This window comes from Geospiza fortis, unplaced genomic scaffold, assembly GCF_000277835.1.
Source record: "Geospiza fortis unplaced genomic scaffold, GeoFor_1.0 scaffold138, whole genome shotgun sequence".
Lineage (NCBI taxonomy): Eukaryota > Metazoa > Chordata > Aves > Passeriformes > Thraupidae > Geospiza > Geospiza fortis.
The window spans coordinates 4,965,783-4,982,962 of record NW_005054307.1 but is presented as its reverse complement, the minus strand read 5'-3'; the positions used below and the strand labels follow the sequence as shown (position 1 = coordinate 4,982,962).

The window sequence follows — 17,180 nt, the reverse complement described above, 5'->3', positions numbered from 1 at the left end:
GGCAGGTGCCCGGCTGCACGCCTGGGAAGGAGAGGCGCTAGAGCAGGGGCATCCCTGGAGCAGCGCGAGTCCCCCGGAGCCAGGAGGAGGCAGCACGGTGCCCGCGGAGCCGCCGCTCCCGCCCCCGCCGCGGGGACTTCCTGGGCGGACGCTCGTAGGGAGGGCAGCGCTGGCAGAGCGCTGGGAAGCCGCGCTTCGGCCGCGAGCACTTGTTGCCGAAGGAAGGCGTCAGCTTTTGGAATGAGGAAGGAGGAGCCAAACCTTCCTTCCAGCTCCACGGTGCTGTGGATTGTTACGCGTCTCGTTTCAGTGTGGTTGTTGGCCTCCTATGCTGAAGTAGCTTACTTTGATGGTTTGTATTTTCTGGTAGAGCGAGCAGGAATTAATTTGAAAGAAATGCTTATAGCATTGGATATTTGAAGTGGAAGGATACGATCTGTGCTTAGTCGATGGGAAACTGCAGAGGCTCGCGGAAATCCTAGATGCAGACAACATTAGCGAATGCACAACTTGTGCATTTAGCTGCATTTCAGAAGCAGACGAATATACAGAGCAAGTAGCAGTAGATGTGACTTCAGGAGCAGAAGGTGTTTGCACAGCTAGCTGTGTTTATTCCTAGATTTTGATTGAATTATTCTGATGTGTTGCTTGACTGATAAGGACGTGGTGGTAGAGATCAATTTCGTTGCTGATCATGCAGGTCTCAAAGGACATTTACATTGTTTCATGGGGCCTTAGAGCTTCCCTCTTGTTTCCTAAGTAAGGGATACAAGAAATAATCAGTCCTGTACGCGGCTTTAACTTAATCGAATCTTAAAGTGATTATGGAATGGTAGTGGGATAAATATGTTTAAAATTAGAGTTACATCCTGCATTCTGTAAACAACATCCCAGATATGATGGTTATGGAGTTTTTTGGGGGATTTTTCGTTGTTATGTTGTTTTGGGGTTGGGGTATTTCTGCTTGTTTGTTTGGTATTTTGTTTAGTATGTTTCTGTACATGGTCCAAGTTCATCTGAGTTTGTGTAAAAGTATTATTTTTAAAAGTGGTTGAGTTGCTTTCTTTTGGTGGTGGGGCCAAGCTCTTGCTATGTACTCATATTGCATGGTTCTCCATTAAATTTCCATTGGCTTGTGGAAGTGACCTAAAGGAAGAGCAGGGTGAGAGCAGTAATTCAGATGAACATGTTCAGAGGCTCAGCAGCAGGATGCACAGAGGCACAGTGTCATCAGAGGTGTCAGCCCCTGGCTCTGTCACTGGGGAGCCGCCAGCCCCACTGCCCAGGTGTGATGTGCACCAAGAGCAGTCCCCAGGAGGGCTGTCTGGAGCAGCTCACAAGATCGAGGGGCTAACTGCCTAGAAAATATGGGATGCAAGAGAAAAGTATCTTGTGACTGCACAAAATTATGGAGTGCTCCTAGGAGGGACTAAAGGAAGGTGGTTTGAGGAGGAACAAGTATGGGGAAATAAAAGGGCCTGGTCAGTCTGTTTGACTGTGTCCTAGGCCAGATTGCCACAAGTCTGTCTCCTTTTCTCATTAAGGTGCCTTTGTAGCTGTTCTGCTAGATGGGCGAGAGGACTCTGTGCCCTATTCTCATGTGCGTACTGAGCTCTAAGTGCCAGTGACTGGAGATGCACAGTAAGTTGTAGGGATCTGTGTCTGCTTTGCCAGCAACTGGAGGGACTGCAGTGAGTGAGGCCCTAATGTCCAGGAGCTGTGAGCCACAGGGGCTCATGTGCCTGCAGTGCCCGTAACGGGGAGAGCAGAGCACGTGGGCACAGCCTTGGCAAGGATGCCAGCGTGTGCTTGCTCGTGGGTATCACACAGGGCTAGGCAGTGAGCAGGATTAAGAGGCTTGGGAGCCAGGCTTCGAGGCAGCTGTAAGTGTGGGACGGGTACCAGTGAGATCGGAGGGTCATCAGTTTGACAAGGAGCAGGGCTCTGGGGAGTCTGAGGGTTCAGGCTTGACTGCTGAATAGGCTGAGGGTCTGAGACCAGGTACAGAGGGATCCACGTTGTGTGTGTGTGTGTTAGTCCCCAGTAGCAGGCCTTTGTCCTGGGCAGCTGTGGGGAAGAGCAGCATAAGGCCAGGCCATATTTGTGTCTGCATGAGCACTTGTTTTTATGTGTGCTGATCTCTGTGGTCAGCCATGTGTATTTGCATCTTTGCATGCACAGCTCTGGGAATACATCCTCAGCCTGGCTGGATCTGGGCATGTGGAGTAGCAGCAGCCTTGTTGTCAGGGGGCTGCCAGGGTTTGCAGAACACAGGAAAAATAGTTTTTCTGTAAGCTTGAAGATGTAGAAATTGTTGGCTCAGGAAACCTAAATTTAGAACCAAATCTTCAATGACTGTTACATTGTGATAGAATTTGAAAATATTTGTTGTTTTGATTGATGTGAATAGGGCTACCTACACGAATATCTAAATATTTGTATTTATTTAAGCTTCCATGATAGACCAGTGGAGCATAAATTAAAATCAAACCTAGCCTTTTATTGTGGGTGTTTTTTAACATAGTGTGTTTTTAACTCAAGAAGTAAAAATAGACATTTCCTTCTCTAAATGTCATAGACTCATAGCATCACAAAATGGTTTGAGTTGGAAGGAAGAGGGAACCTTTTAAAAATCATCCAACGCCTTTTAAAATCAAACCTGTACCATGAGCAGGGACACCTCTCATTAGCTCAGGTGGCTCAAAGCCTCATCCAGCCTGGCCTTTATTATTTTGCATGTCTTCCCCCAGAATAAATCCATGTGTAGAAGAGAATATCAGCAAGGAGTGGGGATGTTTATCATCTGACAGCTGACCTTCCTTTTAGGCATTTTCTGGTTCTTCTACTGTAATGCTGTAGTGTTCAGTTATTTTTGCTGTCAAGTTAAAAAACTCAATTTATGTGAAATATCAAGATATCATAAAAAATGAAAATTTCTGTCCTGTTTACTGTTGGAGTTTATAGACATGTGGTTATACACCCACACATGTTTACAGTGACCCATTCTGTTGGTATAAAATTGATAGAATGATAACCAGATTATTTTAGATTGAAAACTGTAATTAGAGGCATTTTGTATCACATATGAAATACAGCTACTACCTGCCCCGAGAAATCCTCTTTTTGTGTGAAGTACTGCCAAATCAGCTTCTGATTTCCAATGTGATGGGTGCACTTTTTCCATTTTTCAGCATTTCCAGCACATTTAATTTTTTTCTATAGAATTCAGTTGTACATAATTTCATACTTAAATGAGCAGCAATTATTTTCAAGTTATTTTAATTTTTTTTCTCTCCTAGCAAGAGTAATTTTAACAGCTGTTGAAGCAGATAACTGAAATTGTATGGCAGAGAGACACCTAATATTGGAAAGTAGAACAGTGGAAACCTTTTCTTCTAGAAGGTGGTGTAGGTACCCTGTGGGCATGCATGGGTTTGTATATTTCCCCACTTTGAATGTACCAAAAGAAGGCCTTGTTTTATTTTGGCCATCTCCCTGTGTATATTGCAAATTTTGAGGGGACTTTGTGGTGATAGATGGGGAAAGCAAAACCAAAAAAAATAATCTTAGTTCAGCAGATCCTTTGCATTGTCATAGGCTGCTTGTATGCATGGGATTTTTTTTTTTGGGTACCTGATCAAAATATTTATGTTTTCTTCTCAATTTAGTGGTGTACAAGACATTGGAAATAAAGCTGTCAACCAAGTAATTTTTTTAAGGCCTGGGTCACAAATGATTAGACTAAGTTTTTTACTTTGTGACATGATGTCTAAAGGCAATCACTTGTCTCCACCAAGATGTAGTACTGAATTAGGGAAGACAGTGTGCAATTAAAAAATTGCATAATGTGCTGGTTCATATTAAAGAACTATAGCTCCTTATCAGCCAGAGTTATAATAATTTTTGTTTATATATATATATATACACCCTGTACGTTTCTTGATTTTTATTTTGTGCCTTGAGTTGCATTTTCAATTTTCTTTCCTTTTTCTAGCAGCGTGGAAAGAAAAGCATTACCACGTGTGAGAGCTGCTTCACTCTCAAATGTTGTTGATCTGCATGTGTACAGTAAATCTGATGGATTTCTGAAAGTGCCAGCCTAACAACATGCACACGTGTAGAGGGGAGCAGAAGAGCAGACAGAAAGCTGGAGTTTGGAGTGTGTGTTGCTGCACAGTGATTGATGGAGCTTGCTTGGGGACAGACTGTTTCCAATACCCTGCCCAGGCAGTGAGAGGAAGGGGTGCAGGCTAAATGAGTTGTTTTGGTGGCTGCAGCTCCTCTCTGATTGATGGTTTTCATCGACACTCTGTGCAGTCCATAATTTTCTTTTTTGGGCTCCCTCATGAACTAAATTGGGTTCTGCTCACTGTCATTAATAATGATCCTAATGGAGGGAACGTCATTGACTTGTTTGTAAGGCTCTGGCTTGAATTCAGTGTGTATTTAATAGTCAATGTTTTTGTAGTTTAGCCATGAGTTATTAGAAAATAGTTCAACTCTTTCCAAAGATTAAAAAGCCCTCAACAACTTGAAATTGGTTTTCAAGTGTTTAATATATTAAAATTCACACTCGTTTTTGATGCATAGAACTCCCTTTATGCAGGCATAGCTGCTGATTTGGTTTAATAAAAATGGTCAGTCAAATCCTGTAGTTTTTGAGGAGCAACAGTGTGGCTGATATGAAGGGGTGTTTTTATTACTGAAATACAAAGATTTTAAAGCATAGAAGAGGCTTGAAGGCTGATGTACTTGCTTCTTCTCTTCCTTTAAAAGATTAGTGTTTCTATATGAAAATTCAAATGTTGCCTTACTCTTTTTTCTGAAAGTCAATCCTCAGTAATTCCTAAAAGTATAAGGACAACTGCCCTACTTTAAGAGTAGATTTGCTTTTATAACTCTTCAAAATCTGCTTGTGATGGACATATGTTAAGACTTCCTGTAATGTACATTTGGCTGGAGTTTTAAGAACATCTTGTGACCATTTTGTATCTTGACCTGTAGATTGCCATTGATTATCATCTCTTAGCTTCATAATAGACTTAGGTATTACATTTTAAAGTGCAGTTTTGTAGGCTGAAGAGAATAAAAAACTGTATGTATATTACAGTTTTATAAAGCTATTGCACTTCAGTGTATACATTCTTGTTTAAATGTTGTATAAATGTAATTAATAGGTTTTTTATGTACAGCCACTATCAATGGATGTACAATTTTATATTGATATTTGCATTGCTCTTGTACTGAAATTTCTGTGCAAGCCTGAGGCAGCTGAAACTGAGCTAGAACTAAGTACTCTGCTTTCAGAGATTTAGTCCTTGATTTCTTCCTATAGTTTTAGATTTGATTACTATGTTGAGTCTAATGTATTTTTCATTTGGTTTTGACAGTGTCTCACCTTCAGGAGATGGCCTCTTCTAAGTCTTTGATGAACCTTCTAACCTTCACTTTTGGCTCAGCAATAGGATTTTTTGTCTGCTATCTTCTGTTTAGCATTATACTAGAAGAACAGGTTAAGATCCAGCCTCATGTTCTTCACAATGATCCACATGGTCAACACTCAGCAGATACTGACAACAATCAGCTGCAAGGACAAATGAATTTCAATGCAGATGCTGGACAGCATAAAGGTATTTTGTTACACCTGGCTGGTTAGCAAATGTCCTCCCTTTTCATGCATTACAAAACATTGCTCTTCACTGCCAAGAATTTATATGAATCATTTTTATTCAGTTTCCTCATGTTCAGGTTACATCTAAATAACTTTTTTCTTCTGAGGTCTACTGAATGGTGGTTTTCTTTGTTTATATTTTTATTACAGTAGTAATTTTTTTCCTTAGAGTCCAACTGTTTGTCCGGCTTCTGTATCCAGACTTGTGGAGCAGTAACTTATCAAATTAACTATTGACACCAAATGGCAGTTTGGCTAAGCAGATATCTTTGCTAGCATTGTGGATGTGGCTGGATTGTTCTTTAGCCTTAAGAAGCTAATTTTGGACAACTTCTGACTTTTGATCTAGCCTCTAAAATAGAGCCAAAATACAATTTTTTAAAAATCTCATTTTGGTACGATTAGTAAAACAGAATTTGAGCAGAGGGGCAAAGGCAGTCACTGTGGGCATGATTTGCCAAGCTGATTACACAGCAGTCCAGGCACAGATTGCTGTTTGCAGTCAAAGTCAGAGAAATTCTGTTGCACTCTGGTTATTTTTATTTTTCCAGGGAAGGTAGACCCTTCCAATACTTCGGGAATACTTGTACACTTTATATATTTCATTAAATGAGTTCATTCTGAATCCCAAATACAGAGAATGTTTTAGTAGGGACAGCTTGGATGAGAAAAATTGCACTGCAGTGCATTTGCTGAACATGTTAGTAAGTAACTTGTTATTTAGACATATTTAAACTCCAAACGTTGTAAGATGAGTGTGTGTTTCACATGTAATTGTAGAACATTGTTACAGAGAAATCTGATCTATAGTTGCATAAAGTGTGAGCAGGAATATTTTAGTACCGGTTATGCAGATTTTGCTTTCCATGACATATTCTTTTAAGTGAGCTACGATCTTTCTGTATGTATCAAGTGAAAATGTTTCTTTAAGAGCAATGAAAACATTGTTTCACACCTCTGATAACTGTCTTTATTCTGCCGGATTGGTGCAAATAAAAACATGTTATCAACAATAACAGTAGTTTCATAGAATCCTAAATTACTTAATCTGATAAATTATTTCTGGTTTACCATTTACTTTATTCTTAAAACACATTTTCCTGGTTTATAAATATTCATTAGGTTTTTTTAGTTAACATAATATATATAAAAGAGCTTATTAGCTTTCTGTGTTGTAATAATTAAGTTGTATTCATTGTGAATGGCAAAAATACTCTGTTTTAAAATTTTCATTACTCTTCCAAGACCATGAAGAGGTTGCCTCTGAGCAGTTTTTATGTAGAAATCAGGGTTTGCTAAAGCCTTACTTCTCTGAACAGACACCCATTTTGATATGACTCTTACATTCTCCTTTATCTTGTGAAATTGAAATAGCTTTAAGAATTTTAATCTTTGAGAGTCTTGTTTTTTTCCTTCCAGAATCTAGTGTGGAGTTCATTAACTGGTACATTTGGAAGCAAAAGCCTCTTTTCTGTCTGCATGTCTTTTCTGTCTAGAAACAGAGTATCTGAGGAGGGGGGAGGTTGCTGTTAGTTTGTTTGGCAATCACATCTATTATGGTTTTACAACTTTCCTCTTTTTTTTAGATGAGGATAAAAATATTGCAGAAGGACTGTATCACAAAGTGAAAATACTGTGTTGGGTCATGACTGGACCTCAAAATCTAGAAAAGAAAGCCAAGCATGTTAAGGCCACTTGGGCCCAACGCTGTAATAAAGTACTTTTTATGAGCTCTGAGGAAAATAAAGACTTCCCAGCTGTAGGTCTAGAAACCAAAGAAGGCAGAGATCAACTGTACTGGAAGACTATTAAAGCTTTTCAATATGTATATGACCATTATTTTGATGATGCTGATTGGTTTATGAAAGCAGATGATGATACATATGTTATATTGGACAATTTGAGATGGCTTCTTTCAAAATACAGTCCTGAACAACCAATATACTTTGGGAGAAGGTTTAAGCCTTATGTGAAACAGGGCTACATGAGTGGAGGAGCAGGATATGTTCTGAGCAAAGAAGCTCTGAAGAGATTTGTTGCTGCATTTAAAACGAACAAATGTACTCACAGTTCCTCTATTGAAGATCTGGCACTAGGAAAATGCATGGAGATCATTAATGTGGAAGCAGGAGATTCTAGGGATACAAGTGGCAGAGAAACCTTTCATCCGTTCATTCCAGAACATCACTTAATCAGAGGATACCTACCAAAAACATTCTGGTACTGGAATTACAATTACTATCCTGCTGTAGAGGTAAGTCCTGAGGAGCCTGGTATCTGTTTTGTCGAGTGCATCTTATGATGTGTGTGAGCGTGTGATGTGTGAATTAGCATTAGGTGAAAGAATTCAAAAACAGGATTTGGAATTTTTACATATTAAAGCTGAAAAAGAGTCTGGTTCTTCAGTAGATTTTTTTCATTGTAAAGCAGCAATCTATTTTTTACTTATATTCAGCAGCTAAAGCATTTCTGTAGCTTAAACCAGCTGTATGATACTGTATTTAGTGTGTCAGGAGGCAGCAGCTTTAGCTAAGACTTGCAGTGCCTAGGTGGCTGAGCGGTGGACAGTTCCATCAGTAACCGATTCAGAATGGAAATTGCCTGTGTGGTCCTGTCCTGTCATACCTGTGCTTGGAGAGAGACTACTTCATCTGGTAACAAAGTCAAGCTATATTGATCAAACTTCATAAGTACTGAAAGTATGACAGTTGCATAGGAATTGTTCTCTTTGATGTCTTTAAATATTTAATCTTAGTTCCAGTTGGATTCAAAATATTAGCAACTCTGCAATCAAAGCTGCTGAAAAAAGAAACCCCAAAACTGTGCTCCAGGAAAGTGTTCTCAAACATGAGCTATAAAATATAAGTTGTGACAAATGTGTTAACAACGATCCTATAGCTCTTAATAATGTAAATGAAATCAAGACATTTAAAACAAAATTCTGCAATTACTTGTTACAGGGTTTTATCAGTAGGAAGTTAAATACTGACAATACTGCCAAACTGTATAATATGTCAACACAAACAGGTGCAGGTACACACATGTTTTGCTTATACATTCTGTCTGGATGCTGACATAAGTGACAGGCATTTATTGTTTCATATATAAATGTTACTCATTTAGGTCTGCTTGCTGCTTTTTGGTGCTGTTTAAACACCAGCATCAAAAATTAAATATAGAAAAGCAGAGAACCTCTGAAGTTAATGAAGGCAGCTAGTTTTTTCACTGGCTTGATCACAGGAGCAAGAGACTTTGTCAGCTTCATTTTGGAAAGATACCTTGGCAGATATGTCTGGTACATTTTGCTTACCTAACATTAACTTTTGAAGTATAAGTATGACTGATAGTAGTGGATTTCTTACCATTAAATCAAGTATTTCTTTGAATTCTCCCCGAATCTTTAATCCAGGCATGCTTGGCAATTCTTGCTGATTGTTTTGCTTTGTTTTGTGTTTCAGGGTCCTGGATGCTGCTCTGATCTAGCAGTTTCATTCCACTATGTTGACTCTGTGACTATGTATCATTTGGAATATTTGATTTATCATCTTCGTCCGTATGGGTATTTGTATAGGTACAATCCTGATTCATCAAAGAATCCAGAAGAGCAGAGCAAAAATGAAGCACTGGAGAAGGATCAAAAGCTAAAGCAAAAAACTTCTGAGAGCTAATTGGACTTTGAAAAAACCAAAAAAAAGCCAGTACAATGAGTAAGAGTCTCCTCAAACTTGTGCATGAAGCTTGTGGACTGAAATTACTCCTGGCGATTCTTATTTCAAAAATCAAGTTGGCAGCACTTCCTGTCACCATGTGTACAATAGAGTCTGGTGCTGGCTCTGACTGCTTGGGATGGTGTGACCTTGCAGGTCTGCCCACAAAGATTTGGGGCCCTAAAGCTGTGAAATTGGAGGTTGCTCTGCTACAATAATATTTGGGAGAATTTGTATGAAAACCATAGTGGACAGGTTCACAGATGATCGTACCCCATTTCTGTTCCTTTTTCTGTTCTCCTCTATTTCCTTTCCATTAAGTCAGTTCTAATATTAGAAATTGGATGCTGCCCAGTCAAACACATCATGATGGCTTTCTGAAGTATTCTCAACATCTTGAAGTTACTTTGTGTACCTTGCCCTAAAAGTAAGGCAGAGACATGGAATTCGATTCTCCAGTCTGCCTTGCCTTAACAACAGAGTGGCAGAATTTCACCTACAAGATTAATCTGAATTGTTTGAGAAACAGAATTCACTGCTATGAATTACTTATAAAGTTTTAAATTCTGTTGTGGAAAACAATATCAGGTTTTTGGGGAGGAATGCTCTTCTGGAGAGAAACCAGAAACAGCTACTGTTGTTTAAATTGCTGAGGTGATGCAAGCTGCTTACATATTTGCCTGTGGCTTTTTTTTTTTTTTTTTTTTCAGTTTTATTAACTTATCCTTTTGGTTGAATGGATATAAAAATTCGTCTTAGCATTTCTCAGCCTAAGGTAGATGCTTTTGAAAATAAAAGTCTGTCTTCTATTCTTTCACCCCACCTGCCACATAAACCAGGAAGAATAGTATCTTAGTGAAGTTGCATTGTAACAACTTGGTTTCAGCCACTATTATAATTATTTTGTTTCCATTTTATTTTTCACTAGAGGTTAAAATTCTCAGTTACAGAAACGTCCTATTTTAAAACTGCACCAAAGCCAGTTTATTTGGTTGAAGTACTTAATTTCACTTTTCTGGACATTTTTTTCTTCCACTTTAAAGAATTTTTTCTGGATCTGCTTCTTGTTACCTTTTTTAGCACAAAGTGTTAAATGATCCTTTTTTCACTGTTTTTGAAGCTGAAGTGCATAGTTATTCAGGTAAGCAGGCCTGAATGCAGGAATCTTTCAAAGTGCATTAACTTTCTCCACTACTTCATAAGTATCTCTGCCTTTTAACTGGAAACACTTTCTTGATGTGGGACAAAATAGGTGTTTTAATTACTGATTTTTTTCAGAGATCAAATGTATGTTTTACAGAGTTAATATAAAACTTTCTGGTTTTCTCCTTTTCAAATCGAGTGAATACCAGTATGGGGAATGGGATTAAACATGACATGTGGTTTTTTCCACACTTGAACAGAAGTTTCTTCATCTTTTTGTTATTTTTCACTTTCATCATATTGATGAATTTGGACATAACCTAATTACCTCCTATCTTTGTTTTTAAAAGGGCACATAGTGGTAGCAGACAGCCTTATTTACTACTGCTGGTCCTTCAGGATGTTCCTGGAAGATGATGTTACCATAAAGTACTGGAATTTTTTTTTCCCAAAGGTAGTTCTAGTACAGATTTGAGTTCTTTCTGTTGTCCAACAGTAAAGTCATTACTTTCTTTCTGAGCATTGCTCTGCAGCATGATGGTAATTACTGAAACAGCTCATGGTGTTGAAATGCTGCATGCATCTTCTCTGTCTGAATGTAGGCTGAGTTCATCTATCAGGTATTGGTTAAATAGTTCCTGCAGGGTTAAATCTGTTGGTCTTTATGAGCAGCACCGCTTCTGAAGTACTGATAGGGACATGAGCTTTATTTTATGTTAATTGACTTGAGTAGGCCATTATAACTGCATTGGTTAAAGAAAGGAAAAAGTCACCTGTTTGCTGTAGTCAGAGGGATGCTTGTCCAGAGGACAGTGGATGTTAACATGCTGAAAGGTGCTTCCTTCTGTGAGCTAAATGTTTATCCCATATGCAGCACAAGCCAATTGTATTGTGAAATCCATATGGAATTGATAACTCCAATGGCATTGTTCAAACAAGCAGTTAAAATATTCAGGAATACTTAAAGAAGTTACAAAATGAAATTGAGATCCCGACCTAATCTCTTTGTAAATTCAGCCCATGTAAAAGATCTGTTGAGCTACTGTACAGTTCCTTTATTTCTTTCTTCTTCAGTTCATCCATGGGGATTTAAAGATTTTCTACCACAACAGGCAGAACTAATCCTGCATATTTTCTGCAGATTTGTGTTGTATGTTTGCCCTGTGCTGTCCTGTGAAGCATTTCCTCTTTATGTTCATTACTGTCCTGACTATCCTATGTCTGGCTTTCCAGTTTCATCCAGCATGTCTCAGGTGGATAGGAGAAAGCAGGATATTTGAGCTCCACACAGGTTGTTTGCTGGGATAACAAGGTAAATAAGCCACTGCTGAGCTCAGGGTGAAGCCTTTTCTCAGCAGCAGTTCTAGTTCTTACCTGCTGCCCAGCTGAGGCCTGTGGGTTTAGCAGAGCAGGGTGGGAATATCTCCTTCTGCAAAATGTGCAACACCACAGAGAGACTGGAAAAGTAAAAGAGCAAGTTCCCTTTCTGAAGGGAACAAGGCTAAGGACATACTACCTTGTGAGAAATGGGTGGCCTGTCTGGAGAAATAAGTAGCCTTTTCTTCAAATGTCAGTTTTTGTTTTAAAGTGTCCTTGTGCATAGGCCTCTGAATCTATTTCTTTTGCCTTTATAACAGCACTGCAAAGAATTATTTTTCTTTCCAGACAAGCTAGAAAAGTATCAGGTTTTACATTCTGTGATTATAACAGAGACCTGTTGTTCTCTGTTGAATTGTATTGCCATAACCATGAGCTGATACCTCTGAAATAATTGGTTTCTATCTCACTGCCTCAGAAGCCTCAGTGGACAAGGTTGGAATGTGAACAGTATAATTTTCATGTACAATATTACACTACTATTAGTAGTCTGCTATTTCACTCTCAGGTCTTTGTGCTTTGAGAAAGTATTTACTGAGTCTGAGAATTTTTGCAGCCCAAGGAGACTATTTCAGATGGAGAGACTCCCTGAGGCACAGCAACATGGGCTTCTTAGGCCATGCAGATTATTTCTCTGTGGTTTGGTTTCTGAAAGAGGTTTCTTGATTTTATAAAACCTAAAAGCTTTCCTTGGCACCATAGTGATTTAAATTACCCATCTAAAATTTTTGAACTATTTTCTTGAAATTACTAGGCAGTGGATGGGGGAGTGTCCCCATGTGTGACAGAGTAACACTTTAACCTTGTGGTTAAATGTGATTTCACTTAAGAAAGTGGTTAATATGATTTCACTTTAGGAAAGATTGACAATGACAAGAAGTTACTTTCTGATCACTAGTCTTAATCAGAGGAGAGTATTAGTGTTTGTTTGCAGAGGAGAGAATCTTTGTTTGCAGAAAAAGACCAATTTTAATCTTTTACTCCCAATTAATTTTTGCAGTCTGTGTTGTTTAAGAGGTTACACTCTGGTGATGTTTATACTATCTCATTTTGTGGATGCTCTTTTCACAGTACTTTTGCCTTCAAGGACACTTTCTTTGCTTTGCTTTGGTGGGGGTGTATATTAATCACTTTTTCTTCAGCTGTTACCATTTGATCTGTCACGCTTGCAGAAGTATAAATGTCAGTATTTGAGTAGCTGATAGACCTCTTATAAATGCTTTGTTATCTGAGCAGGGTGTTTTGTCTTTGTATGACAGAAAAGTGTGGGCTATTTCTCTGCTGTACCTGTTACTGATGCTGATAGTGCACGCACAGATAAAAATAGACCCCTCAATACAGGACCACTGGGAAAGGCAGTTTTTGTCCTTTTTCTGTCAAGAAATCTTCTGTGGAACTCCAAAAGTGTAATTTGCTTTGTTTTACCATATTGTATTTGAAATACTCCACAAATGTTATTAATAGTCTAAAAGAATTAAATATTGCTGCTGGACAGTATGCTCCACTTAAAACCTGTGAATGTTTCACTTTGCAATTATAGTTACTTGTGGTCCTAATGGCAGATAAAAGTTGGTGATTTGTCTGGAATGGTCACCATATGGATTTGTTTCTTAATTACCTTCTTTGAAGTGCCTTTGACCAATTTTTAGCATCAAAATTAAGTTGAGAATTGAATAAATAAAATAAGTTATCTCATACACAGTTCATGCCTGTCTTCATTTACGCCTTCTGCGTGCTGGTGGTGTTGCATAGCAGCACAGTCTAGTCTAATAAAAATGTTCTTGCTTTTTCTGTAGGGTGGGTATGGGAAATTCAAAAAGCTTTTCTCACTTGTTATGATTCTATGATTCTATATTTATGCTATTAACAAAATAGCAAACTACCCAGAAAACAAAGATAGTAGATTTTTAAAGTGTAAAATGACTAAGTGCTAGTACTAGATTCACATAAGCAGGCAGCAGTTTCTGCATTGTCCTGATTCTTCAGTGTTTCCGTATTATTACAGATTCCTGAGTGAATTGACTACAACTGATACATCAGAAATAAAGCAAAACTGTCCAAAATTAACCATCTTGTTTTTTAAAAAAAAAGATTTATTCTTTCAGTGAACCTCTTATTTCTGAAAAAAAGACCTGTTAAAATTTGAAAGTTGTGCTTTCTAGCCTAAATGTTTGTGCAGAACAGCGTTCAGCAGTAAAAGTGCTGGCACTTGGACAGCTGGGAGGTGTCTTTACATCTGGAATTCTGGTTGTTGGAGGAGGTGTTGGCAGAAGCACAGTACAGCTGTGTGTCATTACCTTAAGTACTGTAATAGACCCTGCTAATACTATTAACCCGGATTAATTAACTGTTTCATTTCAAAGTGCAGGAAACGGGTGACAACCAGTTTAACTGAGCTCAAAAGCTGGGATATTTAGGGGAACAAGAACCAATTGAACAGACCATAAAAGCTCCTGTCAAGTTTCAGGTGAAGGTTATGCTTTTATGTGGTGCTGCTGCTGTAACTTACAAATTGTCAGGATCAGACTACATCCAGCACATTGCAGGGCAATGCAAGTGCTGGAGCAAAGCAAAAGCTGCAGCTGCTACACTGGAGAAAAACTGTTTTATAAGTGTGGGTTTGCTTTGCTTGCTTTTTGGATTTTTTTACAATATCAATATATAACAGACTCACCCATTTGATTACCAGAAGTTGCAGGCACAGTGCAATGTCCACAAATGACGGTAAGCTCTCGTAGCCAGCTCACAGAAATCTTCACTTGCTCAAGGGAATTTTCCTAGATCTCTTCCCTGTGCACTAGTGCCAACTAAAAAGTAAGTAAACATTTTACACCCAGGAACTGCTAAGTTTGTTCTAAGCTGCAAGGAAGATAAGCCTCTGTGTTGCTCATTCCAGCTCTTGCTCCTGAATGTTTAGCAGCCTTTCTTCCTTTCTGACAATGTTTCACCTTAATGAAGCCCTTCCATGGGTTCCTGAAATTTGGTGGTGAGGAGCTTTTTCTGACTTGTATGAGGAGTAAGTGAGAAAATCAGAGCTCTGCAGTGAACATTTTCACTGTTACACATGTATAGAAATTTAAGACAGACTTGGGAAAACAGATGGATCGTGGGATCTCACTTCTAGGTTAGGGTGATATTTGGCATTTTTAAAGGGAGAGTGGTTATTCAGAAATGTAGCCTGAGGTCTTCATTTTTTTCAGCTTTCTAATATATAGTCCTTCAAGACTTCTTAAATTGCCAATAAAAATAAATGGTAAAGATTTTTTTTTGTCACTGGTTAGTAAAACGTTGGAGGGAGCCTAATTCTGTGTTTGTTTTTGTTAACACTGGAATTTGGACTTGATGTGGTTTTGAGCTGTGCCCCACACACTCTCCTTTTAACTCTTCTTTTCAGACATCTTCAGCCCCTGTTCTGTTGTGTATAATGCTCCTCCTTTGTTGCGATACTACAGGACCAGTACAGTCCATTTTTTCCTTCCTCCCCCAAAAATGCTCTTCTGTAAGCTTTTTTTTATTTAGGGAGGCTAAAGCCTCGAGTTCTGGAGTCTGCATTGTACTGACCAAAGCATCATCCAGTTCTGTGTTACACACCTGTCAGGATAAGAAAGTGTCAATTATTTGCCATAGCTTAGGTGTTCCCTTCTTTGGAGGTGTGATTTGTCTTTTAAACATTCCCATCCTTTCTCCTTCTTTTTAGTTTCCTTTCTCTGTCAATGGTTGCACCACGTGATCTGCAAAGTGCTGTTTGAGGAGTACATGGTACCAGTGGGAGCTGAAGGCAGTGTATGATCCCACAGACAGACAGACCTGTCTGCAGTAAACTTACTGACTTACAGCAGGTTTTAGAGTCAGCCTAAAGCCAATCACTTAAAGCAAGAGTTGGAACCAGGTTTTATCACTTAGTGCTTAAAATACTTCTTAGTTTGGCAGGATGGACAGGTGGACTGGCTGGAGATTCCAGCAGCCAGTTGTGCTAAAGAAGCATGAAAAATCTTTTCCTTGGGAAGAGGGAATTATTTGTAGCAATGTTGTCTGGAAAGGAACACAAGCTTTCCAACTGTCTTCTGAGCATTGCTAAAGTCACTATCTTATTTTTCACTTTTGCACCGAGGTGAACAGTCTTAGAAAGATGACTGCATGACAATGGAGTTTCAAATTCGTGTCTGAGTAGAGATGGGAGTTTCACGGGATTGTTTGTTACAAAAGTTGCTGTGAGCAGCTTATTTATTTCATGTAAACTCTGCTTTACTTGAGTAGGTGTGTAAGTTTGCAGTACTGTTCTTCAGTGGTACAACACCAAACTGTGATGTCTGTGAACACACCACTTTGGCATCTTGAAGTCAAAAAGGCTGGTTTGCTTCCTTGAATTTCTAACCTGGCTTCCAGCAACTCGTTGGCATATTCTCATTCCCCTCCTAGGATAAAATTCTAAGTGGCTGCAAGGAAATGAGCTCTGTCAATAGCTTCAGTCACGTAAAGAACCATGTCAGCCTTCTTGTGCTGCTACTTCCCAGTTCCACCCTGTGCTTTCAGTATTCCCCAACAGAGCTGGATCCTGCATGGTCAAGGTTTTGACTCTCCCTCCTCTGTCAAAGAACTGATAAAAAAGACTTAGGAATTACTGTGCATTCTGTGCACCTTTAAAACCTTGAATTTTTTGATGGGTTTTTTCTTTCACTGTCCCACATGAGTTCTTAACTGTGAATCACTCAAATGTTGTGCTATTAAGTGCTGGCTTCCTGCTTCCTGCCCCTGGAGATGGAGAGCATAAGATTTAACATAAATGTTAACCTGGGGCCAAGCAAGTACTTGGCAGAAATCAAAACAAATAGATAGGTCTCTTAATTTTTTTAATGCATGTTTTATTCAATCTAGTTACTCTAAATGTGGGAGTACTGTTCTCTGACTATTTCTCAAGTGGAGGATGTGGCTGTAAACTGGAGCCTATATCCTTCCTAGATTTGTAATCCAGTTGAGCACTCTGCAGGGATTAATCCTAAATCAAATGAAAATCACACCTGAGGGCTTGAAATTTTCCCATCACAGAAGAGTGCTTCACCAGCATTTGACCATTTACCATTAAAAACAGCAGGTTTCACATATTCCACTGTAGGATCTGTTGAAATCATAGCTGAAATATGGTTAATGTTTCAAGGACAGGTAGGATAATCATGTCTAAACTAAATTTTCAAGCATCATTTAGAAAAGCAAACTGCTGTTCAGAAGCTGGCAGTGCTTCCCTGGGGACAATGAAGCCTTTGTTCCTATTCCTGACCAATGTT

General features: G+C 38.9%; 1 protein-coding gene across 1 annotated transcript; it reads left to right on the top strand.

Annotated features, from left to right (window-relative positions):
• The first annotated feature begins 339 nt into the window (after positions 1-339).
• Positions 340-13,595, top strand: C1GALT1 (core 1 synthase, glycoprotein-N-acetylgalactosamine 3-beta-galactosyltransferase 1). The gene is made up of 4 exons (XM_031066777.1): positions 340-352; positions 5,391-5,630; positions 7,258-7,925; positions 9,130-13,595. The coding sequence occupies exons 2-4, from the start codon at positions 5,408-5,410 to the stop codon at positions 9,337-9,339; spliced, it is 1,101 nt and encodes a 366-aa protein (XP_030922637.1). The 5' UTR covers positions 340-352; positions 5,391-5,407; the 3' UTR covers positions 9,340-13,595.
• Positions 13,596-17,180: the final 3,585 nt, after the last annotated feature.